Source organism: Acipenser ruthenus, chromosome 8, assembly GCF_902713425.1.
Source record: "Acipenser ruthenus chromosome 8, fAciRut3.2 maternal haplotype, whole genome shotgun sequence".
Lineage (NCBI taxonomy): Eukaryota > Metazoa > Chordata > Actinopteri > Acipenseriformes > Acipenseridae > Acipenser > Acipenser ruthenus.
Window position 1 is genome coordinate 53,410,290 of NC_081196.1, and position 27,028 is coordinate 53,437,317.

Genomic DNA, 27,028 nt, shown 5'->3' on the forward strand with positions numbered 1-27,028 from the left:
CAAAGAACCTATCGAGCTTTAGAACAACATAGGGGTGAAGGGGAAAGCATTACATTCTACTCCTTTAAATCCACTGATTACTAACCTCTGAAACAGGAGACACTTCAGCTGGGATTCTCATTGGATTTATTATTTTAAAAAACGAATCAGTGAATGAATTACCGGTAACACACCTGCCAGGGCTTTAACTGTGGCATATCTCTTTGATTCATATTGCTTGCTTGTTTAGATTTCTATGCTAAAATTTTTTTTTTACAGGTAAAGATGTGTTTGAGGCATTTTACAAGAAAGATCTTGCCAAGAGGCTGCTGGTTGGGAAGAGTGCTTCAGTAGATGCTGAGAAATCAATGCTGTCCAAACTGAAACATGGTAAGTAGCAACACACTGGAGACATTCCCCTATGAGAGATGGATGTTTGGCCAAAAAAAAAACCCACTTCTAATTGTGACTTGGTGCGGGCATTCCTTAGAACAATTCTTTTGGGTTTTAGAATCTTGTGCTACCTTCGCAGGGATTCTGACATTATTGAGCTAAAGGAGGTTTTGTTTTTAGAACAGAGTTTAATGGAACTTAGACATGAAGATTTGTCTTCATTGTTGATAAACTTGATTCCCTGTCCAGTTCCATTATCATCTCGGCGATATTGAAGGATCCATTGCGCTGACGTTCATTCACAAAGTGAGTTTGTGTAAACACTGTAGGTCGCCTTTGGTTTTTGTCACAGGAACACTAGTTTGTGGCAGAAGCCGAGTCATGTGAGAGGTTCTATGATGATTCTTCTTTATTCTTTAGAATGCGGAGCTGCATTTACCAGCAAACTAGAGGGGATGTTTAAAGACATGGAGCTGTCGAAAGACGTCATGATTCAATTCAAACAGGTATTTATTATTTAATGGCATTGTTTTCTGTTGCATGCCTTTTTATTGTAGGACCTGTTGTAGTGTAATACAAATAATAAGAGCTATTGAGAACAAGGACAGTGTAGTCTTGGTTCTTTACATAGTTTAGTTACAGAAGTTTATTTTTATTTTCTAACGAAGGTTTTTGGTTAATGCCTTTGTGTTCTAAAACCTTGGGCTTGTGTATAACTAAGTCCTTCATTGCTTGAAGATAAAGGAAGGCTGAATTATTTTAATAAACAATGGGTTACTGGGAAGACAGAACCTGAAGGGAATGGTAAATATGAATGCTTGTTTTGTATACAGTTCAGTATTCCATTAAAAGTACTTGCATTCAAATACAGATTGTGTACTGCATACTATTGGGTAATGTGAGTTCAATCATGTAAACACAGATAAATATAGGAAATGTGGTATACTTTTATTGGTAGTTTTTTTCTGAAAATGTGATCAAAATAATTGCTTCAGCATTTTTTTTTACTATTAATAAAAGGATACCCTGTTCTGAAATACTGTTCACAAAAACAGAGATTATACTCAACTATTATTATAAACATTTTACTGTACTAAATATTGAAATCCCGCATCCGACCAGATTTACAAAGCTTTTTTTCCAATGCTCCAGTATTGAAATTTAGGTTTATGTTCTAAAAAGAGTGAGACCCAAATTAGATGCACACTGAAACCTTTGTTGCTTGAAGATAATGGAAGGCTGAATAATTTTATTAAAACTAAGGGGATCTTTTGTGGAAACATATATATATATATACTGTCTACAGCACCGGCCTGACCTATTATGTTTAAAGTTTTAAATGTGGTTGTTTTTTTTAATTGAAATTATTTATTTTTCAGTTTATGCAGAATCAAAGTGACCCAGGCAACATAGAACTCACAGTTAATATCCTCACGATGGGATACTGGCCTACGTATATACCTATGGAGGTGCACCTTCCTCCTGAGGTATGGGAGCTCTGAAACCACCCACAAAACAACTACTTGTTCCATTTCTTCCTTAACGTGTGTGTGGAAATGCTGGACTGAACTAGTGTCGTTACTGTAGATAAAACCATTACAGATTACACAATACAGGTGGATACAAGGTTACTGGTGCAGTTTGATGGTCTTCCAAGAATGTCCACCTCCCTAATTACCTCATTATAGGAGGGCTGACTAGAGGATGTTTGGAAACAAGGGTACATGCTCAAAAGATCATCCTGCATTAAATCTTCAAATTAAGGAATTTGAAATGCATGCTTTTATTCTTGCAGTCACATAATTGCTGTGTGAAGATGCATTTTGGATAACCCTGTGCATGGAACACACACATTGGTGTCGGTCTACTTACCTAAGTTTAAAGTTGCAGTGTCTTGTACAGTTTTATATGAAGGCGGCGGTTCCCTTAAAAGCCCATTTTGAAAATATCAATTCAGTAGGTGTTTCTCATGAAGTATACTGTAGTATAGCGAAATACCATAGAAGAAGATACATGCATCAGCTGTTCATTCATGTGCCAATTAGCTGACACTGTTTTTACACTAACAGATGGTGAAACTTCAAGAAGTATTCAAGATGTTTTACCTTGGCAAGCACAGTGGCAGAAAGCTGCAGTGGCAACCCACACTTGGACATGCTGTTCTCAAATCCGAGTTTAAGGAGGTAGGGGTATATACTTACTGTATGTTTCTTTGACCTTGTTTTTCTTATTGTATTCCACATGCTTTAGATGCAATTCATTATAACCTGATTTTACATAGTACTGACATGCTTATAATCCAGCATTCTTTTATTAATCACATGAGTGATGCTTATCCCATACATTCATTCATATTTGATCCAGAGGAACGGTCCTCGATGTGATGACCATGGCTTCCAGATTCAATTGAACATTCTTTCAAGCTCACACCTATATATTTTGTTACTGCGTGTACTGTTGTCGATTTATTACCCTGGTGATATTCGAGATATGATCTGTCTTTCTAGAACTCTGTCAGCAGCAAAAGTAGCGTAGCTTGACGGACACGGAAATATTTATAGATGCAGCATATTAAATGACTTAGTCTTTCACAAAAAGTAAATTATTCCATTAGGAACTGAAGATGCTCTGTGACAGTCTGCAATTGGTTGGAGGCGCACTACTTGATTCTCCTGTGTGTCTGATATAATCAGCTAATGATCTTTCCTGTGGTGTGTTCTGGTCATTAACTTAAAGAGCAATTGGCTTGTGAAAGAATTCTCAACAAATGTATTCACGTTGTTTAGATTCACTTTGTATAATTTTCTGTTTCAGCCGTCACATCCTTGTGACCTTTTTAAAACTTTTAAAACATACCTTTCTGGTCAGAATCATGACTAAGCTCTGATTTAAATCTGATACACCCACACTCTACGCCTGTTGGATGAAACCAATACATTCAGATGAAATACTATGATGTGGAACACCAGTAATGGTGGGGGTGTTGCAAGGGGACAGGTTAATGGTAACGCTGGTGTACCAGATGCATTCACATGTTTGACATGATTCTGAGAGTCCACACGGCTGATTTAAACCTATGGTTTTAAAAAGTCCCCAGGATGTTATGCCTGAATTAGAAATGATACATAGTGAAGAAGAACAAAGCATTTGATAAGATATCTGATATTTCAATACCAATGTTATACCCTGTTGATCATAAATGTAACCATATTAAATTAATTCTTCAAATTCTTCAGTATATTCTTTATGTTGTAACTTGTAATTCTGTTGGTCAGAGTCACTGATTCCTGGGTTTGGGGATTTTGTTTGCAGGGTAAGAAGGAGCTTCAGGTGTCCCTCTTCCAGACACTTGTCCTTCTCATGTTCAACGAAGGAGAGGAGTTCACCTTCGATGAGATTAAAACAGCTACTGGAATAGGTATGGAGGAAAGCGATTCACATCATTGAAATACAGTACATTCTTGCCAATGTAGACTTGGCGCCAGCACTACACACACACACACACACACACAACGATGCAGTGCTACAGATGGGAGGATTTATTTCTTGGTATGAGCAGCAGAAGGGTGCTGAGTCTATTTTTAACTAATTCTTCTTAGTAAACGCTAATTTGATTTACATTATCGGTTTCTGTATTTTATCATGCATTCTAGTCACACGCAATGACACCTCATTTACAGTGCCTTGCAAAAGTATTCAGACCCCTGACCAATTCTCTCATAATACTGAATTACAAATGGTACATTGAAATTTCGTTCTGTTTGATATTTTATTTTAAAACACTGAAACTCAAAATCCATTATTTTAAGGTGACGTTGGTTTTATGTTGGGAAATATTTTTAAGAAAAATAAAAAAACTGAAGTATCTTGCTTGCATAAGTATTCAACCCCGGTGCTGTGGAAGCTCCCAGTTTACACCGATGAAAGAAATTGCCCTAATGAGGACACAATTATCTTACCATTGGCCTCCACCTGTGAACCATTAAAGTTGCTGTCACATTTTCTGGATAAAAACCCCACTGTTGAAGGATCATTTCACACATCCGTGGACCTACATTTCCCCAAGTGCGAATAAATGGAGTTCCACTGTACCATCAACTTAAATACAGTAATTTTTAACATTGCTAAATGGCAGTTTTACTTGAATATTTATATAAGATAAAGTAACACTGTACAAAGTGGCATTTTTAATTATAGCAACATGTCAACTTGAAACTGCTGGCAACTTTCTTAAAACAGCTTGTCGTAGGGGATGTTTTAAGGAATTTTCCAGAACTACAGTACCTAAAATCAAGAATGTTTCGAAACTGTCCTCTACAGTTACAGGCATGGCCAACTGTACACCCACGCAGGCCTGCTGCAGTACAGCTACGCAATGCTGCAACCGTGTACTTTCTGAGCAGCTTCCAATTCAGCTGCACATCACTGGCAAATAAAAATAGAAAAAAGAACACAGCCAGTCACATTAAATTAGATTTATTTATAGCTTCTCCACGGTCATGTTGCAAAGTGAATTTAGTTGCAAGTTTGTATTCTACCCATCTTTTTAATATTGCCTGTACTGTACAATAATTGCTTCGAAAGTCGAGTTCAAGTTGACTTGATTTTTAAATTATTTAAATGCCAAATTTGGCACAAAATTGCCAGCACTAGCCTAGTATGGGATCATTCCTGTAAGAAAGGCATCGTACGTGGCATGGTACCTGTTATCCTAACTGTCCAATTGCCTGACCATTTTGTTTTTCTCTCAGAGGACGGTGAGCTGAGAAGAACTCTACAATCTCTTGCCTGTGGAAAAGCTCGAGTTCTCATTAAAAACCCCAAGGGAAAAGATGTGGAAGATGGTGATAAATTCATATTTCATGCTGACTTCAGGCACAAGTTATTCAGGATAAAGATAAACCAGATACAGATGAAAGAAACGGTATTTGTTTTATTTTTTGTCAGTATTTGTACCATGGCAAAATAATTACATTTTCAACACTCACGTTTAAGGAAATAAATGAATCTACATGCGTTAGACAAAGAGACAATACAAGGGCTTTGGGTTAAAAGAAGCTGCAGAATACATTTGCATGCTGTCCGGTTCATAGGCACGCTATGCTTTTACTGAAACAGTAACTGACCCGCAAAGTACCTGTTTAGGTTTAATGACACTAATTACTAATGGAAAGCTGCATGCTGTTGAATATTGTAAATAACCTTACTGCTTTTATTTTATTTTTAAAACCGTAGATAGTCATTTATTCTCTGTCCCTTCCCTCTTGTCTGTTAGATCGAGGAGCAAGTGAACACCACGGAGAGAGTGTTTCAAGACAGACAGTACCAGATAGACGCTGCCATTGTCCGCATCATGAAGATGAGGAAGACTCTGAGCCACAACCTTCTTGTGTCTGAGCTCTACAATCAACTCAAATTCCCAGTCAAGGTCTGTACAGCTTAGTGCTGTTTAATGCACAGTTATATTTTGCCCCTAAGGCTACACAGGTACATTTATGCTGCGTCAACCCTTGCACCCACCACCCCACCACCCTAAGCCATAATGCTGGAATTCTAGATAGAGAAAACTAAAATTAGTCCAATGTTGTAATGCTGTCAACAAGGCCTCTGGCCACCATGGGCAGACGTCCCTGGTTCCACATGACCGCTTTGTGCTTATTTCTCAGCACTGCAGGTCAAGGAGTGATAACTGCACTCAAAACCAGTAAACTAAACATGTATATAGATAACTTGGGAAAATGTGACCTCAACTTGTACAGGTTCTGCTTCATTATACATGGCAAAATTTGCCAGAGACATTAAACATAATCAGAAACCAAAACTACATTTTTTATTTTATGTTTCCACACAAATAAAAAATTGTTCACAAAAAAAAGAAACCAGAATTGCTAAGCTTCATATTCCACATGCAAAGTGTGTATACTTGTATAAGTGTGTACAATAAACTCCAAAAAATTCCCAGGAAAAATGTGTATACATAAAAACTAAAAATGTGCATGAGTCAATTTGACAGATAAAATAAAATTAATAAAAATTTGACTACTGTTAAAGAAACAGCTTTAGTCAAGGCATTACAAAAGATAAGGCAAGTCTGATAAAATGGTGAATACCAGTATTTTTCCATATCATAGAATAAATGGATGAGCTGTCCTGTATGAAAAAAGAAAAACCTTTTATATGCTTTAATTGTCTTGCATTTTTATTAGGAAATGATTGTTTTAACAACATTTTTTTTTTTGTATTCCAAATTCTGCAGCCTGGAGACTTGAAGAAGAGAATTGAATCCCTCATTGACAGAGACTACATGGAGAGAGATAAGGACAACCCCAACCAGTACCATTATGTGGCATAAATCTCCCTCCGGTGGCAATTCTCACCTCGCCTGCAGAGCATTGGCAAAACAAAAAGGACTGAGCTGCTTCCAGCTTTGCTGCCAGCACATGTCAAAGCGCGGGATAACTCAAGCAGTGGCATGCACTGCGGGGAAGACAACACACCGGTTTAGCTCACCGTCACTGTTTTGAGTTTTTATATAATTTCTTTTTCTGAAATACTTTTTTCAGTTTTGCTTTTAGTTTCTTTTGTTACTGAGATGCCCCCCATTTGGCTCCCCCTGTTGTTAACATAGTCCAACAGATGCAGGGGAAGCAGAAAATAATGCTTGTGTTTGCATATAGAATCCGTACCCTTCACGCTCTTCCAGGCCCTGCCACGATTACTGGGTTGTTTGTCAACAAATAATCGAGGCACCAAATTGCGAGGCACAGATGTTATTTTTGTAGAGCTTGCCATTGTTAAACATAATTGGGTCTGTGCACAAAATGCATCATCTTTATTCTCTTAGCGGTTGATCTCCTGCTCTGTGAAGAAAGGAGTCTTATTACAAAGTGCCAAGCAGAGCAGGCTTCAAGTTCTACCGATTTTTTTTCTCAGTTTTGTTATCTAGCACAATCGGAAGTGTGTCTATTTCGAGTAAAGTATAGCACTTGTTTAGCCAAAGCGTTTCTTGTTTAGCCTGATTAACACTTCATTTCATTTTACTCACCTGAGTAGATTGTTTTGATGCATTGCAGTTTGCCTGGGGGTGGGGGATAAAAATGTACAGGGAGAAATGTAAAGTGCAATTTACTGTTTCAATTAATAATTGCCAGAATTTGGGCTTTGTAAAGGAAACTGTTAATGTTAATGAAACAGGGAAGGTCTGTTTTGTGGAAACGACACCTTGGTTCACATTGTAAATATGTTGTTCGGTATGTGAAACAGAAAAGAGAAAAAAAGATTTGAGAATTGTATGGGTTATGTAACGGCGATGTGGCGTGAGTTGTACACTTGTAGATGGATTATGTTAATAAAAACTGCTGTATTTGCTAAGTACTGTAAAATAGCTTGTCTGATTTTATTGTATTACTGGGTTATATAATGTGCATTCTTTGTAATCGTAGTGGTCCTACCTGTTTAAAATCAATTCAGCTTCAGTATTATTGTCACTGCTCCCCTTGTCTTTCTCTTTGTTAACATTTCATGTTTGATACCATGTTGAAAATGTTCCGATTCATATCTGATTCAGGATCTTATCACCTGTTGATTGAGTTCAGTATATTTCAGTATATTTATCTAGTTTTTTTCAGGAGGCTCTTGACAATCTTGTGTTACATTCTTGAGACCCAACCAAAAACACACCATTTACATTATCTGACAAATTGGTTTTAGCTGTCAGGCATTGGGTCTAGAGGACCCTGAATGACTTGAATGCATTATAAAAGTACTAAACATGCTGATAGCTGAATGAACTAACAGTATACTGTAAATCTTCACTATTTAGGTCTCCTGTTAATCCAAACATGTATTTTCATTTTTAACAAATGATGGGCGTGTCTACTCCTTTGTAGTATATTCCGTTTGGAATATAACTAGAGAAGTGTTCATTCAATTGTAATGGAACTTGGGATAGCGCAGGTTATTGACAGTGTCAGGCATCTTCATGCATGTAGTGCACATGCAACCCTGTGGAGTTAATGTGTAATTTGTTTTGAACAAAAAAAAAATGTGCAGATCAATTTATTCTGTTGTCAAAAAGTAGTAAAACTGTTTTGAAATCTCATGTTACTCCAGATTTATATGTTATATATTTTGTATGTGAAATGTTTTACTTCACAAGTAGCATTTAAACAAGTGCTAACCAAAACATAGTTTTACTTGCATCTTATTAGCTTTATAAACATTATTGCTGGTCCCCTTATTGTGCCAAGAATATTTGAGTTCTTCACTTTTTTAAAGTTGTTAATTCATGAAATGCAAATATTTCAGATACACGGTGCTGTAGGTCACATGGCAGCAAGGCTATTGGAGTAAGTTTGTACTATTATTATTATTATTATTTATTTCTTAGCTGGCACCTTTATCCACGGCAACTTACAATTGTTACAAGATATCACATTATACATTATTTCACATCATACAGATAACACTTTTGTTTGTTTTTTTTTAAACATACAATTACCCATTTATACAGTTGGGTTTTTACTGGAGCAATCTAGGTAAAGTACCTTGCTCAAGGGTACAGCAGCAGTGTCCACCACCTGGGATTGAACCCACGACCCTCCGGTCGAGTCCAGAGACCTAACCACTACTCCACACTGCTGCCCTGGTACCTAATCATGAAGTGATTAGGTACCAGGAAGCAGCATCCACTGTCTAAATGATGTGCATATTGCAATATGGAGTGAAAATATAACAAACTAGATAAGTCCAAACGATATACTGCAGATGGTATGCAGTAAATTTTGAAATCCATAGTTAAATGTACAGAATTGAACCATACTCTATACAACTATGGATAATAAACATCTCAATTTACTTGAAGTCACGAAGGGAGATTGTGTGCCTTTAGACAATGTAAACAAACTGGTAAGCAAACTTTATGGTTTCTGAAGAAGTATATTGCACAGAAGTGTAAACTATAAAACAACGTTCTAGTCACTTGGGAATCTTATTTTGGTAACACTGAACAGTATTGGGGGCCATGCAAATTACAAAAATGCATTTTTAAATTAGCGCGCACACCAGTTTTATTTAGGTATTTTGTTTATTTGTTATTGTTGTATACATGGATTACACATTATATTCTAAAATCACTTGTTAGACGTTTCGGTTAGGCTTTTGTGTAATTGTTTTTGGCTACATTTTGGGGTTTTTTTCTACTACCTATGTCTACTGTCTGAGTATACTAATATTCCGATTTTTTTTTTCTTTCAGCTACCATATGGCTCCAGATTAACCGGACGCTTTGAGACAGACCGGGATTTCAAAATTCCCCCTAAATTGAAAGTAATGCACGTATAAATGAGCTCCACCTTTGCTGAGATTAATCCTGCTGTGGTGGAATTGCTTGGGCGCAGCAAACAATTCACACTGATCAACTGCTTCTGATCAGATCTTAATGAACGAATAGCTAATTTATCGATAGAGCAACGAGATGATGATGCGATTGTATTTGCAGAATAATATGGGCGATTGAATTTTAACAAACAGAAAAAAATAGCGACTGGCTGCAATTCATTCTTAGTATAATGCGGGTATTTAAGCACCATTCTTAATTGTAGCTAAGGATGGTTCATTTACACCTTCATTTATTTCAATTTAGGGGCAAATTTGAAATCCCGTTGTGTCTCACAGCGTCCGGTTAATCTGGAGCCACATGGTAACCTACAGTAATTTAAATTTATTAACAATGCACGTTTTATGAGCACTGGCAGTCTCGCGAGGGCAGTCAGCTTTGTTGTTTTAACTCACGTGATTAGAAGGAGGTGTAAGGCTCACATGACTGAAAATTTCCTGAAAAAAATAGCGACACTCACAGACTTACATCAGTGGAGAGGAAAAAGGCTGGGTAAATCGCTTAACAAAACCCGTACTGCTACTAGCGACACGAACTTAATTCAGATATAAGGGATAAAATAACGTTTGCTACGTTGCTTGTAACCGACGATCTTTGAAGAAAAATATATCCTGCACGACCCCAGAGTGACAGTGTGCCTGTCTTTTTCAGCCAGTCCTTCTGTTGAGTGTGTGGGTTAGGTAGCTCTCCTGGAAACATGTCTCTGAGTCTGATGCACTCAAATAAACAACTTCTGTTTGCCGGGGTCGCTCTTCTTATTTCAATTCTAGGTAAGAAGTTTGATATTTTTTGGTTCGCTAGTAGTCGTTGATGCGATGTGATGCTTCTGGTTATGAAATATTATATTTCCGTAAAAAAAAAAAAAAAAAGAGTAATGAGCGGCCTACAGTTGGTGCAAACAAACAACAAACATTTCAGTTACTATAAAGATAAAAACAGCGATTTGTTGAAGAATATTTTAACATATGTTTTGTTGAATATTTTTAAAGGCTTGCTGTCATTGTTAGACTTTCTTCCTGTTAGGAATTTTTAGTTTTGTTGTCGGCAATTAGTGTCTGAAATATTTGTGTAACACATTATTTCTAACTAAACGGTGTTTGTGTTTACAATCGCCGTGTTCAGTTCAGTTGTCTTGAAGAGCTTTTAAAATGTCGGCACTTTAGTGTGTGTGTTTTTCTGTTTAAGTTATTAATGAACGCTACAAACACGATTTTCTTTTACAGTAACCAACAATAAGTTAGGCTATATTTAGGTTATTCTGTGTCCCTTTCCTGTCATTTTGTTTGTGCTTGCAAATTAAGCAAAATCACGCATACCACTGTTCTGGACGTTAATCGAGCACAGTACGTGGGCCTTGGTGCCAGTTGATATGTGGTACAAATTGTGAACAATTCTCAAAACTGCACTGCTATACGAATTTCACTCTGTATTGTCTCCGTTCCTCACGTGATAGTGCTTCGTGAGCTAATGTTGGCCTTCTGTTTGCAAGTTCGTGTATTTGCCTTCTCAAAACGATGTATCATTTCACTGAAGCAGTTAAATTTTGCTTGATATTCCCCAAGGATTAGCTAGGCCTTTCAGAAAATGCTGTTTCCTAAAATGTTCTGCAAACGGCTTCTGTACAAACGCTGAAAATTATTATTATTATTATTTTGTTTTGAATTTATTTTAAAGTAATAACACTATAAAATACTCAAGCATTTTGATCTATGCAGTTGCATGTGCTGTAAGCGGTACAAGCAGATTACAGATCATTGAGCCAGAGGCTGAATGTTTTGCTAACTGTCTTTCTGAACTTCATGAGTCATCAAGATCTTAATGTGAATCTACCAAGGAAAAGGACTGAGGATTTAGTGACAAATGCTGGGTTATGCAGGCCTCATTTTTAAAACCTCAACTAGTATCAGAGAGTGCATTTAAAAAGAACAAAACAATTGCTGAATCATTAAAGTAGGTTATTATCTTGATGTTATATTATGTCTTCAACTTTAACATTTCTGTATACTCTTGCAATCTGTTCTAGAAGAGTCTGTAACTTAGAAATAGGTCTAGGTGATATTTGACGTTTAGTTTAACAAATAAGTTGTTATAGACTTCATATTGGCCACCCTGTGAGTTGACTGTATTTCAAGAAATAGGAGAACCCTTTTTTCCATAATGGAGGGAGTCTAAGGATTTAGCCTAAAGACACAGATGTCGTCGCCCCCCCCATAAAGAATGTCCTTTAAGATTATTGATTGCATTGAAATGTTTGATATCTGTTGTCACAACAATAATGTAAAATGTAACCTTGTTCTTTGAAAGGGTGAATGGTAAAATATAATATGCAAGCTAAGACTGTTGTCTTAAGTGGCTTGATTTGAAAACACAGGGAAGCTTATTACTGTTATGGTTCTGTGTTCTCTGATAACCAAATAATAATAATAATACTAACCAAAATGTTTAGTAAGAAATGATTCTTCGGTGATGGTGCCTATACTAGCGCCTGGTGGTACAGTAGATTCGGCTAAGATGATTGAATGTGGCATGCTGGCAGTTTATGCTCAGTTATGTATTCTCTGGAAATAAGTGAAGAGAGCCATATGTAATTTGCATGTGCGCCTTTATGTAATTCACTGGTTTAATTTACTGGTTTGTGGTCTTGTTTCAAGATGTCAAAAAGCTTAAACTCCTACACAATGGTAGTTCCGAAATAATCGGAATATGTGTTTACAGTACAATTTGTATATAGGCAATTGCTGTGGCCAATTGAGCGCCACCCCCTGGGAGCTCCCGTCCACTGTCGGCTGTGGAATAGCCTGGACTCGACCTCGCGATGTCCAGGCTATAGAGCGCATCCTGCACTCTAGCGAGTGCTTTTTTACTGGATGTGCCACTCGGGAGCCCTGGATAAGCATTATCAAACCGTTGCATAACAAATAATAACTACAGGGCACATCATGTTTATAAGGAGAAGTCTTTCAAGTGGATAAGTATCTCTTCACTTTGAGTCTGAGTTCAACCGAATCAGTCGGTTGACTCGGCGCCGCCTGCTCTTGCTACAGTGTGCTGTTCAGTGGACTCTCTACAGGTATGACCTCGGTTTATGCAAACTGCACCACATCAACAGGATTGGGAATCCCAAATGTTATGAGGCTTTTAAAAAAAAAAAATCTAAAAATGTATGGTGAAGTGATGTATGCTGGTTATTGGCATTAAACCCCATTGAACTTGTGACTTGGCGATTAAAGAGCTACATGACTGATTCGTCACACTGAAAACGTATTTATGTTGAGGTTACAGCAGTCAAGTAATTGGAAAGCCCAGCTGGGTAAGTAGTGTACATCTTCTTAATCATGAGAAGTATGCTAGGGAAAGCAAACTACTTGCCTTTTTTTCTTTCGTCTACAGTACTTAACATATGGCTACTAGGAATATATCACCAACCCATTGGTTGGGTTAGAGTTGAAAGATTTAATAGGAATGAATACATACCTAGGAACTTTACAGTTGAGTACGGTAAAGCAGTGTATTGTGTAATTAAACTAATGTTAAAGTTTCCTCTTAAAGAATCAGAACTGAAAGAAATAGTTAAACTGTAGGAAAATGGCAGTATCAAGTTACAGTAGTTTGGCCTCCTTTTACTGGAAGCATTCCTTTGTTCACATGTAGTGGTTGTTCTGGTTGTTCTTAAACACAAGACTGTAAAGCAGATGACGACTGAAGTTGTTGACAGTAATAATAATAATAGTGCCCTCGCCCTTAGTGTAGTGGAATAGCTTGCCCTGACTCATTATGAATATTTTAGCAAAGCTAGAAAAGTACACATGATACCACAGCGCATTAGTTTTTTTTTGTGAAAGTAAAATAAAACTGTTAATGTTATAACTAGTCACAGATTAATTTAGTAATTTAGTAAGCTCTTCCTTTTAGAGAAAAGGTTCAGTTTCACTTGACATAGACATGTCATGTCTTTTAATGTAGCATCACCATGCTTGGCCGTATTTTTGTTATTTATTTTTTTAAACCGGTGACTTGTATATCGCGTCTTGTTGAACTTGATTCTGATTGCTTGTGTTACACATGTTGAAGTGCTGGCTGCTGTGCAGAAGGTCATGGTATCAAGTTCTGGCTGCTGCAGAGACCAGTGTAGCACACTCTTTGAAAAGTCTGTCAATGAAGCTCCCTTTTTGAGCATTTGAGAAATCCTACAACCAGAACCATAAGGGAACCATAACCCTTTGCTGGTGGAACAGGATTGTCCTGGAGTTTTCTATGCTTCAAAACAAACACGGTTCACAGAATTATCACAAGGGTTCAGGGTCCCCCAGCTCCAAGATTGTGACATCACAGTATTGGGGAAATGCTTAGCCCCAAGACAGGAACAAGAGTTTATTGAAGAGTGAGGACCAGGTGCAGATAAATAAAACAGACCATTTTCACTGGACTGTAATCAACAATCCAACTGTAAAACCACTAGTCTCATAACCCCTTCCTATCGCAGTATGACTGGCTGTGGTTACTGTAAAGTGACCTTCAGTATTGTCTTGGCAGCGCATAACCATTACATTGTCTCACTTTACTACCAAAACAGTACAACCTGGGTTGGGGTAAATTCCTTTTTTTCAATTCCTTTAACATCAATTTCCAATTCCTTCAAAGGTGAAGGACTTGGAATGGGAATTGGGATTGATTTCAAAACAGAAATTGGAAATGAAATTGGAATTGAGAAATAAATGGAGCACAACTGGGTATTTTAACTGCATAAAGTATCAGAAAATGGGGAAAGGCTCCATATGGAGTTTACAGAACCAAATGAGATTTGCTAAGGATGTTCTGTGGCAAACATTGTTAGTATCTGAATGAGGGGTTACAGTATATAGAGACACATGTCAAACTTCCATTTGTACATATGTATACAGTGGATGTTGGTCCTGGTCATTGATGGCAGGGGGTGTATGTCCTGACTTCTTGGTTCTGTTTTCTAGCACATTATTTCAACTCTGATTTCCACTATGTCTAATAAATTAACTGAGGTTAAAGGTGAACACATTGCAGGTCTCTTCCAAAAATCAAAAAAGCCCTTTACTGTAATTGTTTCATGTTTTTATTTTTCATTTTCTGTCAGTTCGGAGTGTGTGTATATGTGTGTGTGTATATATATATATATATAATATATATATATATATATATATATATATATATATATATATATATATATATATATATATATATATATATATATAGATATATATATATATATATAGATATAGATAGATATATATAGAGATAGATAGATATATATAGGGATAGATAGATATATAGAGATAGAGATAGAGATAGATATATATATAGATAGAGATATAGATATAGATATATATATAGATATATAGATATATATATATATATATATATATATATATATATATATATCTATATATATATATATCTATATCTATATCTCTCATTATATAATGTGTGTGTTTTTATACAGTAATTCGGCATCAAAACCTTCCCAAGTGCCTTATTGTTTTGCAGCTGATCTTTTGTTTGCTTACCCAACGCATTTTCGCTCTTAAGTTTTTCATTCAGCATAACAATAAGGAACTTGTTGAATCGGCTTATGAGAGAGAACCAAGAAAAACTAGGAGAAATGCTTTTTGTTTAACATGTTTAAAAATGGCTGCCTTTTTCTTGTCTTCCAGGTTGCCTTACCCCTGTGTTTGCCGTGGCATTTGAAGTGAAGAATGGAAACAATACCTGTATAATGGCTGAGCTATCGGCCAACATCTCTGTCAAGTACGCAGTGGCCAACAAGCAAATGGTACAATCTGTTTATACTCTGTTGTATGGGCGCATAACTGGTGCTATACTTTTACAAGCAATAAAAATGCATACTGCTTTGTAGTAAATAGCTATTTTGAGTAAACCCAAGCAAAATGCCATTGACATGTTAGCCAATGGGGATTTTAGCCTACACTGTAAAACAAGTGAAGGACCTAAATAATGTCATCCAAAATTATAGTAAGCTTGATTTTAATATAGTTAAGTGGCATGTACAGTTGTCATTTAGGTACTTGAAACATTAACTTGTTAATGCCATTTCACATTTTTCACATTACAAGTACAGGATGTTCAGATACAGTGGGGTTTGTGAGCATCAGCAGATTTGCAGCGCTGCTGTGGAAAAAGCATTTGCTACAGTGAAACAATGAAACTTGAGACAGAGGCATTTAATAATGGGCAACAAGAATCTTGGTCATAAAGGAACCTGCATGTGTTGTAACTACATGATCACTATGGGGACTTGAGTCTTGAGGAGTGGCTTCTGTCATCAAGATGACACAGTGTTGAAATATATTATTATTTTTCTTAGCAGACGCCCTTATCCAGGGCGACTTATAATTGTTACAAGATATCACATTATTTTGACATACAATTACATTATTTTTTTACACATTATTTTTTACATATAATTACCCATTTATACAGTTGGGTTTTTACTGGAGCAATCTAGGTAAAGTACCTTGCTCAAGGGTACAGCAGCAGTGTCCCCCACCTGGGAGTGAACCCATGACCCTCCGGTCAAGGGTTCAGAGCCCTAACCACTACTCCACACTGCTGCCCCTGAAATATATGGTGTACAGCCCCTTGGGACACATCAGAGCATTCTTTAAAGCATTTTTATTTGATCTTTTTAAGCAGCAGTAGTCCAAAGTGGCAAACTGGCTTTATTTCAAGGTATTTTTGAGCAAAAACTCAAGTGCAAATTCATGGTTATTCACCATTACCGATTTTTTTTTTTTTTTTTTTTCTTTCCCTTGTGCAAGTCTGCCATATAATGGGCATTTGTTGTTACTGCAATGGTTCTGTCTCATTTTTATTATATGCCTCATTTGTAATATTGTTGAAAATAACACTTCAAACAGACGTCTTTATAAAGAACTTTTTTGGTTGACACTCCATTGATCGTTCCCTTTTAATAAAAGATTCTGTTAGAACTATGGAAAGAGGATGTCATGCCCAGTACGACCTCCGAGAGAGGCAAGGAGCTGTTTGGAGAGAGTATTTAAACATTCATTTTAAGTTCCAAAATGATTGCATTGGCAGACTTTTTAAATGTTTTTTGGAATTAAATTGAATTAAAGTATGGGTTCAAACTCAAGACAAACTGCATCTCGATAGTGTGGCAGCACTGTTAGTTTCCCCTCATTTCCCATGACATTGTGGAGGCACTTGGTTATATACTTTTGGTTAAACATTTTTAGATAAAAATGTTTTGCCTAAATTTGATAACTTTAATTGAACATGCTGGCCATGCAGATCACACCTTGTGTGTTCATTTTTAATGTTTGTTTAAAAAAAAAAAAAAAAAAGTTTTATCTTGATTTACAGATCCTATGTGGGGAATAGCCTGTTACTTAACACCCATTTTGCTTGAAAATATCATGTTGTTTGGTTTCTCCCCAGAACACAGTCTTGGTTGCCCTTCCTGACAGTGCCACAGTAGATAACAGCAGTACATGTGGCAATGACACAGTAGCCCCCTTGCTGGTGGTCCGCTTTGGAGATGGCCACTCCCTCAGCCTGAACTTCTCGAAAAACGCCTCCGATTACCAGGTGGACACCCTCTCGGTCACACTGAACCTGAGTGACAGTGCAGTCTTTGTCAATTCAAGTACTAAAGGTAAGTGTAAACTTGAAAGGCCCCAATGTATGATTAAACATTACTGTTGGAATATGATCAAGGAAAAATAGGGTACAACCAAACCTTTTTAATATCACTTGAAAAGGACGGAACAAAAATAATGAATTAAGCAGATGTTCCTTTCCATACTCGCACATTCTAGCGATGTCTTGGAACAGTTAATTCGGTTGTAATTAAACTTGTAAAATGTAATGTAATGATGACCATGGTACTGGTGTCCTACTTGGATTAGCAACAAAAAAAATCACCAATAACTGAATGCTAGCAATGAGAATTACAGTTTGTCAGAACAACGATTACGTCAGTGTGTACGCATGTCAAATGAAGCAGTTATTTACTCCATTTTAAATGATTAGGTGCATAGTAAAGTAATGGAGACTGCAATGCATTTGGTACTTTGTGAGGATGGATTTCTGTAATGAGGGAGGGCTGGAATTGTTTCATGTTGACTTTCAAGGTAAATGACCAGATTAAAAAAAATAATAATTTTATAGCTTCCGCAAAACAAACTTTGTTTCCAGCCCAGAAAAAAAAATAGAGATGGGACTTGATTGAAGGCTATAAAAATCGTAAACAGTCTAGAGTTAAAGTTAACCCAAGACGCTAATTCAGATTTAGCACAGAGAGTAGAACAAAAGGGCATGAATGGACACTGTCCTATTGTTTGATTTTAGTTTTTGGTAAAACTAGAACTGAAATTGCTTATCCGATGAGGGGGCTGTTCTTTTTATTATTGACTCGCGGGTACAGCCAAAGTGATGCACTGAATCGGACAGCTTGGTATCTACCTCCCGAGGGATGATCATAACGAATAGATTGCAAATAGTGTTAACATTTTAATGAAATTGATGTTAGACATCAGTTCATGTATTATGTAAAGTATTTTTATTTTTTTAAACTTTGCCAGAGTTTGGTTTAATACTGCTTGATTAGAAACATTCTGTTAAATTTATACAGGAAACAAAGCTTCCCGTTTTGGTGGTAAGTTTTTACAGATGTGTATATTAACAAGTGCTTTTGTTTCCTACAGCACCAATGACCGTGTCCTCGTCTTCTACTGGAATCAAAGCTTCATTGAACACCACCTACAGATGTATGAGCGCGACCCATGTGACCCTGACCGATGTTAATGTCACATTCAGTAATATGAGGGTGGAGGCTTACCTGCCAGCTGCTAACTTCAGCAAAGAAGGTATACATACATGGATTTTTTTTTTTTTTTTTTTTTTTGTGCATAGATAAAGTTTAACGAGGGGTAAAACAGTCAGCCGCCTCTTATGGGGTGTATTTAATCTAAAATGTATGTATGACGTTCAGATCCTTCTCTCCTGCGCTAATAGTGGAAGCACATGTATAATCACTCAGAATAAAACATATAAAGCAAATCTAAATATTTATACAGCTTTGTCATTAAGGGAATTTTGTGTTAAGGTTTTAGAGAACGGCCTATCCAAGTGTAATGAAACTTGCTAAGGATATTCTTTAGCAGAAGTTATTGATTCAACAATGTACTGATTTTTCAACAAATGATACAAAACATTGATACGTATTCAAACAGCAAAGATATCACAATAATTTCAGGTTGTATTGGGGCTTATAATACCTGTGTACATCACATACAGCAAGGCCTTGTGAATACAGTATTATAGATTGCATCCAAACAGGTGACAATCAGGAATACAAGTGCAACTCTACATTTTTATGTCATCATGCTATGGCCGACAGGAAAGGACTCCAGGTTTTAGTGAAACCATTACTTTTATTGGATAGTCTAGCTAGCATCTGTTCATAAGAGGCAGTTTCAATCCCGGAATCTATCCAGTCTATATTTTGGAGAAGTGGCGCTATTCCAATTACAGAGGACCAACCTGGCTGCAGAGATAATGCCCACCACGATCAAAGTGAATTGGCTATTTGTCACTCCTGGAATCTCTGCTCTGTCTCCTAGGAGGCAGAGTCTAGGTGAAGCTGGCAGAGACTCCCCCAGCCGGGCCCCCAAGCAATTTAGATCTTTGCCAGAATGGCAAGACCACTGGGCATTCCCATGTAGCATGGAAGAAGGTGCCAACCACCCCCTGCATCTCCAGTACAAATTACTACTCTATATACCTGCTCTGTGGAACCTTTGTAGGGGTCCAGTAATATATATGTAGTATTTTTGGGGTGCTTGATCAATAACAAAATGTCATCAGCGTATAGGAGCAACGTGTGCTCCTTGCCACCACCCTGAATGCCTTTTGATTCTTGGATTTGCTCTAATTGTGACACCCAGAGGTTCTAAAACACTGGTGAAAAGCAATGGTGAAAGGGACAACCCTGTCTAGTGCCCCTTGATCGTTTAAAGAAAGGAGAAATTAACCCATTCGTGAGGACAGCAGCGCTTGGACCTGAATAAAGTACATTCAGTGAAACCGGGGCCAAAACCAAACCTAGACAGGGTAGACGAGAAATTTCCACTGAACCCTGTCAAAGGCCATTTCTGCATTTAAGGACAATGGGGGCGGACAGATCTGGACTGATGATTCCACAGAAGATGTAGCAGTCTTCACAAATTGTCAGCAGACACTATTTTTAACAAAGCCAACCTGATCAGCATGTATAATACTTGGAAGGACCATTTCCAACCTCATAGCAGTAGCCAAAGTCAAAGTTATAGATTCTTAATTATCTGATTTATTATGTACATGCTGTAGACCTTGAGTCATGAAGATTCTTTTTCATGATATTGATGGATCTGTTTCTGTTTTTACATCCAGGGACAGTTAAGTTACTGAAATAATTGTTTAAATTTGCAATTTTAGTGAACCTTTTAAAGTTTAAAAGAATGTGCATAATATTGCATTTTTTATCCATTCATTATCACATTATGTGTGTTCATTGTTTACCCTGAAACTGTTTGAATAATTTGCTATAGATTTTACAAAAAGGTAGCTTCTCTACAATGAAAACCATTGGAAGTAACCTTTACTCTTCTATCCCTTGCTTATTTGATCTTCAGCATTAATGGCTTAAAACTAAAGTTTGTTTTTCCCTCTCTTGCTGTTAGCCACTGTTTGCAATGCGGATATCAGCACTAGCACCCCAGCTCCAAAAACCACTCCGGTAACCACGGCAACCACCGCCCCCCCAGCACCAACCACGGCCCCGACAAACCCCACTGCAGGAATATACAATGTAACCAAATCCAACGAGACATGCCTGCTTGCTAAAATGGCTCTGCAGCTTAACATCACCTACCAGGTAGAGAAAAAAGGAACTTTAATATAATCTGCTATTAAATAAAGTATCACTTTTGGAGGGTGCAAAAATACTGCCACCCTAAAAATGGTAAATCTCCATTTACCTTGCACTGGATTTTATTGTCGTTTTATTAGGGAGGGTCAGTAAAACCCCTCTGGTTAAAAAATGCCGGCAGGATTAATAGTTAAAGTAAGGCAGTAGTTGGGATCAGTGTTTCCCAAATTCCCAACCTACAACCACACTAGACAATTTCCCAGGACCCACCCTCACTGAGGCAGTGGGGAATATGTCATGTACTTTAGTTCTACTTCTGTCAGTATTGTGAAATGTTAATACAAGCATATTGTTTGACATTTTTTGTTAATCATGTCATTGGCTTCTGTTTGCAGAACAAAACTACTGTCTTCAACATAAATCCTTTAACGACTGTAGCCGGTGGGGCCTGTGATACTAATTCTTCAACACTGATTCTGAGGGATGGCAGCACCAATTTGACTTTCATGTTCATGCTTGTAAGTATTCCAATGAATCATACTGTTGAATGTGCTTCATTATATAGTGCTGTACGAGACAAAATCCACCACTTGACTGTCTTTGACCTTGAGGGGAGTGATAATGAGCTTTTTTATTACTGTATCCTGTTCTGTTTTAATTTATTATATTTAGTTAAACAAGAATAATAAAACTGCATAGCTTATATTTGTGACATCATTTCCATCTGATATCACACGTTTTACATCAATATCAGGGCCTTTTATGTATTCTAAAAAAGTATTGTGGTTCGGGTATTTAAATACAGCATATATGAAGATTTAGAATCTTCATACTTTTCAGAATTAAAAACTTGTCTGTTCTTGTACATGTAGAGCAATAGAAGGCATCGTTTGTGTTACTTTTCACACGAGTGTGGATCTGCATAAAATTTTATATCTAACCCAAGTGGTTTCAGTCACTCTAAACTTGCTTTGTTTACTGCTTAGCTACCATTAAAATGTCATCATGTATTTTAAAGATTCTTTCTGAATCGTAAAAGAGTATCCTTTAGGTGGCAGGATTTGGTCAAATCTGACGTTTTGAAACTCTTTTCTCTCTAGAATGACACTAAGAAATTCTACTTGAGTGGAATTGCTGTTGCCACGTGTAAGTCTTGTTGTTTTCTTAATATTGTCTATTAAAGTTGCCAAGCATAATGTTCTTCTATTAATGAGAGATTTATTTATTTATTTTTCCTGATGTTCAGCTGGTGGATTCATAGCTGACAATAAAAATCTGACCTACCTAAGAGGCACTCTTGGCAGATCCTACATGTGCAGCGCTGAACAAACCCTGACTGTCACCTCTGTGTTTTCTATCAATGCATTTCACCTGCAAGTTCAGCCTTTTGGTGTCAGCAGTGGCAAGTTTGGAACAGGTAAGACACACATAACTTCCAGGTTGGAAACCGTGTAACTGCAGTTCTTTCTTGTATACCCGAGGTTGGTTTGGTGAGTGCAGTAACCTGTGTGTGAGCCTGCCTGCCTTGTTGTTGTTTCCACTTTTTAAACTATGTCCTAAGTGTTGCTGGGCTGACAGCCATTTGACCATGCTGGGTGTCTGCTGCATAGCCAGCAAAAAGGGAAAGCAGATGTATTGGCATTGAAGCAAAGTAAAAAGGGTGACATTGGAGTCTGTGTAGTCTTAGGTTTCTTTTTGTGGGTGTTTTGAGCATTGGAATGTTTTTCTGTCATATACATAACTGAGCCATTTGATGTAATAGTGTACTGAGTCTTATTGTGTGTGTGTGAGAGAGAGAGCAGCGATACAGAATGTATTGATATGGCCCTTGAAGACAGTGTGATTACCAACACTTTTACAATAAAACACAAACCTTGTTTTAATGTGCATGACTGAACAACCTTGTATAGTGCCCTATCAAAAACACCATAGTACAGAATATTATAATGCACAACTTGTGTGTAACACACAAATATTCTACGTGTAAAAAGGTATATTCAGAGAATTATGTTATGAACCTCAAGCTCTTCATACATCAGATCCTTGATCTGTTATTTGGAAATATAATGAACACCAACCATTGCCCCAACCCTACAGTGTCTGTTGTAACTTGTAGTTCTGTGTATTTTGGTGAATCCTAGTTAACATTAAAATGAAATAATCAGCTGGCTACTATGAATGGGCCCAGCAGGATCCATTGAGGCCTTATACAATAATACCTGCCATATATGATTCTTAAATGATCTGTATAATCTAAAAAAAAAAATAATGAAAACCTTAATGTGTTTCCTGAGCTTTGGTAGGACAGTCATTCCTAGACGGCATTAAAAAGAGTTTTCCAAACCACAAACTTAACTAGGTAATGCAAGTTCTGGGCTGAGGCAAGGTAGAACTATGTTCTAGATGCAGCTGATGGTGCATAAACAGTATTGATGCAACAGCTCCACCTGTAAAGTAAAACACAAACCTCCTGTTGCTTCTGGAAGTGTGTGAAGACTGGCTGAACTCACTACATTGCAGCATTGTCTGATCCACTAAACCTGGAAGAAGCCTTTCACCTGGCCCTGCTTTGCTGTTTCTTCACTGAATTTTGGCTCGCCCAGTTACTATCTACAATTTTAAAATAGAAATGTGTTGCTAAATAGTTTTGTTCAGTGTAATAATTCCTTGTGTGTCTTTTCAGCGGAGGACTGTCAACTGGATGAGGACAACATGCTGATTCCTATAATAGTGGGTGCAGCCCTGGCTGGACTGGTCCTGATAGTTCTGATTGCTTATCTCATTGGCAGAAAGAGAAGTCATGCTGGATATCAAACCATCTAATTCAGCACAAAGATAAAGTGATGTTGCCTCGTGTTTATCTACCACTGTTACGAACAAATCTTTCGCAAGAAGTGGGTACAAGATCCCAAATCATAAGTGAGCTTATAATTGGTTTACTGATAATAATCTGCTTCTTGACAAGTGCTTTCTGCTGTTGCGTATTTTAAATCTGCAGTATTGTCCTTTACTAAATTAGATTGTCCTGAAATTCTTTTTTTTAAATGTAACTTTTGGACATTTTTTTTTTTTTTTGTAAGATCATTCCAACTTGGCATTTTAAGGTAACTTTTTTTTTTGTTGTTGATGTAGGGATTTTTTTCTCCCCACTTTAGGCACAAGTCTTACTTCCTATCTGTGGTTTTATAAATGACAATACTGCATGTGCTTACGAATTAGTAACCATTCAAAGTGAATTCTGACAATGTTAATATTAACTAACTGACAATGTTAATATTAATTACAAAAATGTAATCCATTGCGATCCTGCTAAAAAAAAAAAAAATTGAAAAAAGATAAACGCACTTACTTTTAATTTGTATATTGAACAGAGGATATAAAATTGGCAAAAGCATTAATAGTAGGGTAACAATGCAATATTTATATTCATGCCTTGAACTGCTTGTTACATAAAATATGATGCTTATTTGGGGGGAGGGGTCTTTTTGATGCCCTTGTTAGATGCTGGCACTGCCTGTGTTAACTTAATTAGAGAGTACTAATAATAATAATAGAGAGTTTTTGTTCTAAAAGTAGAAAGTTCTTTTTTCCTGGTTAAGTTATATGGGGAATTCTTTGTTTTGGTGGATGTGGTGTACAGTATCATTTCTCTGATATCTGCTGATCATCTTGCTGTGGTAAAGATGTTTGGGGGGGGGGGGGGGGGGGGGGGGATTTGGCTCTTCTGGTGCATGCATTGCCTATAACAATGCTAATAAAGGAGATTGCTTTTTTTTTTCTTGTATTCAAAAAAAAAAAAAAAAATTTGTTTACAAGGAGCCGGGATGCTCTGGGAGAAAAAAGGGAACCTTTTCTCAATCTGATAAAAATGATTTAAAAAAAAAAAAAAAAAAAAAAACACATTTAATTGATTTATTCCTGTCTACCTGTATTTGTGGTAGCTAAGTACATAAGGAATACATTGTAAATGCTGACAAATTCCATTTCTATCCATGCTTTGAGTTTTTACATATGTTTTAAGCCACACAACGATTTGATTATTATAAACTAGGCCTTTAAGTGCTGTTCTACTACTACAGTGTAAAGCATGTAAATAAAAAACAGAATTCTGGGGTCTGTAAGAAAGAATGATGACATATCTCTACCCTTATTAACCCATACAAGTTATACAACTTGTGTTATCTGACGAAGTTCAGTACTTTAGATACAATGTTGGCACACAAAGAAAATTGATAAATGATTTGCATCCTAATGAAGTATTTGATATACAGTGTGCTATTGTATTGTCTCCTACGTGCAGTAGTTTGGTTTGCTGATGCAGTTTCTCAATTACTTATTTTTATTTTTTTCCCCTTAATTGTAAAAGGCTGCTTTATAATTCTGCCCTCTTCCTGCACTAACCCATGCTTGGATGTGTTCCTGTAGTGCAGATTTTTATTATTGGGGAAACATTTAAACAGCTGCCTCATGTGGTGAATACACAACTACAATATGGAAAAATTAATCTTATTTAAGAAATGTCTGGGATTTTATAAATTAAAATGTTTCCCATTTGTGCTTTTTATGGTTCTGTTTCCGAAAGGGTTCATATATCCGCCTGCTTTTGCTTTCTATAGTTGGGCTTTTCTTATTTTGCTTTAAGATCTTGACTACTGTCTGAGGGTTGCACAGTGCTAGGCACCTGGTCTTGTTTGCTTTACACGTATCAATTGGAAGTGTTGCTTAATAAAGTAAATAGTTCTGTCATTACTGTTGTGAACTGCAGTTGGCACCATAAATAAAACCGGTACTCTGCTCTAAAGTTTTGTTCAGAGAGCTGCTTGTACCCTAGAATAATTGTGCACTTTGCAGGCCCTGCTAGCAATTTTTTTTATTAGGATTGCGCTTCAGAAATGGTGCCTCCAAGTAGTCCTTTCAGTACACAAACTATTTACTAGATCTAACAACAAAAAATAAGTTGCTATTGGTTACGGCGGCACACCTTGTCCTGGAATTTGGTCCCCGCCTACAGAACAATCTGTGTTTTTGCGTCGTTTTTTCTTTTGAACCATATCCAAACATATCAATGTGCCTATTACTTGGCCTCCTTGGAAAATCTTTGGACACGAGATGATTTTGTACCACATTAATTTTCATAAACTGTAGTGAAGCAATGTGGAGAACAGGTATAGAGCCTGAGTTCCTTAAACCATGCAAAATGCTCAAGGGAAAGATATTCCTGCAAGACCAAGTTCATGTTGAAGCTTGGTGGATCTAGCCTGTTGCTTAATTCTTGTAGTAAATATTTCATCTTTCTAGTGTTTGTTTTTCTATTAAAGCTAAGCTTGAAATGAGTTGTATTTTTCTTAATTAACCCTTGATTTGCTGTATGCCTAGGATGCAATGATCCCAGAGCTGTTCTCCTTGCTTGTGTTTATACACTAACTTTTGTTGTTTTAAAAAGAGAAACTGTGTGAAACTTGGCACAAGTAAATAAATATTACATCCTTTTACAGGTGGTAACCACATGATGTGTCTGTGTTTTATTTAATTGTTAATCCATCAAGTGGATAGTAATCTCCTTTTTGTATTATTTGGCTGCCTTTTTAAATAGTATGCTCAACTATAGTCTAGTAGTTTAAATATTTGTCATGATCAAGACGTCTCTAAACGGCATCTTTATTTGTAGCACCCTATCGTGGTAGAACCAGACGAGCATTGATGGGCCAAATGGCCTCCTCGTTCGTAAATGTTTCTAGGACACAGATCAAATTAATAAAACAAACAAAAAAAAAAATCACATTGTTTAACCATAACACATACATGCATATACAGGTGTAACCGTAAGATATATATATATATATCCCTGCCCACACCCCAGCAGAAAATAGAGCTATCAGCATCATGGAAAGATCAATGTGACCTACTCATCTAGTACTGTATGTGTAAAATGTGTGTCCTAGATTCTGATACTTACATTGGTGTAAAGAATATTAATAACCCAAGTAGCTAATATAATGAAGGACAAAATAAAGATGAATCTATTAAGTCTGTGTTCAGTAACCCTCTGAAAAAGTGCCCAAATGACTGCAATGTATTAAGGAGCATAAATGCACTAATTAAGCAATAGAACTGAGGGCTTTACTGTCTGGTAAGGCTTGCCTTGTGCTGTTTAAATGGCAGATCCAAACATAACGAGAACGGCGGTAAAGCCCTCTTATGAGGGCTCTATTGCTATTAGAAAATGGCTGCATTCAAAAAAAAAAAAAAATTCTGTTTGTGGTTTTTATGCAGCACTCGTAGTTGCTAATGAATACAAACATTTCTCAATATTCTAGGAGTAATGTGTTTTGCTCAAT

The 27,028-nt window shown here is 36.8% G+C and overlaps 2 protein-coding genes across 2 annotated transcripts in view; both read left to right on the forward strand.

Annotated features, from left to right (window-relative positions):
- The window catches only part of LOC117407290 (cullin-4A-like), a 21,460-nt gene extending 12,987 nt beyond the window's left edge, over nucleotides 1-8,473 (forward strand). The window contains exons 13-20 of the mRNA XM_034012125.3: nucleotides 259-369; nucleotides 793-878; nucleotides 1,752-1,859; nucleotides 2,442-2,555; nucleotides 3,685-3,790; nucleotides 5,124-5,296; nucleotides 5,648-5,800; nucleotides 6,629-8,473. Coding sequence (XP_033868016.1) covers nucleotides 259-369; nucleotides 793-878; nucleotides 1,752-1,859; nucleotides 2,442-2,555; nucleotides 3,685-3,790; nucleotides 5,124-5,296; nucleotides 5,648-5,800; nucleotides 6,629-6,724 — 947 coding nt within the window. The 3' untranslated portion in view covers nucleotides 6,725-8,473. The remainder of the gene's footprint in view (nucleotides 1-258; nucleotides 370-792; nucleotides 879-1,751; nucleotides 1,860-2,441; nucleotides 2,556-3,684; nucleotides 3,791-5,123; nucleotides 5,297-5,647; nucleotides 5,801-6,628) is intronic.
- A 1,543-nt stretch (nucleotides 8,474-10,016) lies between these two features.
- LOC117407302 (lysosome-associated membrane glycoprotein 1-like) lies at nucleotides 10,017-26,197 on the forward strand. The gene is made up of 9 exons (XM_034012159.3): nucleotides 10,017-10,539; nucleotides 15,454-15,572; nucleotides 17,219-17,435; nucleotides 18,487-18,648; nucleotides 20,503-20,696; nucleotides 21,086-21,208; nucleotides 21,791-21,836; nucleotides 21,937-22,107; nucleotides 23,374-26,197. Exons 1-9 carry the CDS (start codon nucleotides 10,467-10,469, stop codon nucleotides 23,511-23,513), a joined length of 1,245 nt encoding a protein of 414 aa, XP_033868050.2. The 5' UTR covers nucleotides 10,017-10,466; the 3' UTR covers nucleotides 23,514-26,197.
- Nucleotides 26,198-27,028: the final 831 nt, after the last annotated feature.

Coding starts and splice junctions, on each gene's coding strand:
- LOC117407302 (XM_034012159.3), top strand. CDS start 10,467: ATGTCTCTGAGTCTGATGCACTCAAATAAACAACTTCTGTTTGCCGGG. Junction 15,573..17,218: donor CAGTGGCCAACAAGCAAATG/GTACAATCTGTT, acceptor GTTTCTCCCCAG/AACACAGTCTTGGTTGCCCT. Junction 17,436..18,486: donor TGTCAATTCAAGTACTAAAG/GTAAGTGTAAAC, acceptor TGTTTCCTACAG/CACCAATGACCGTGTCCTCG.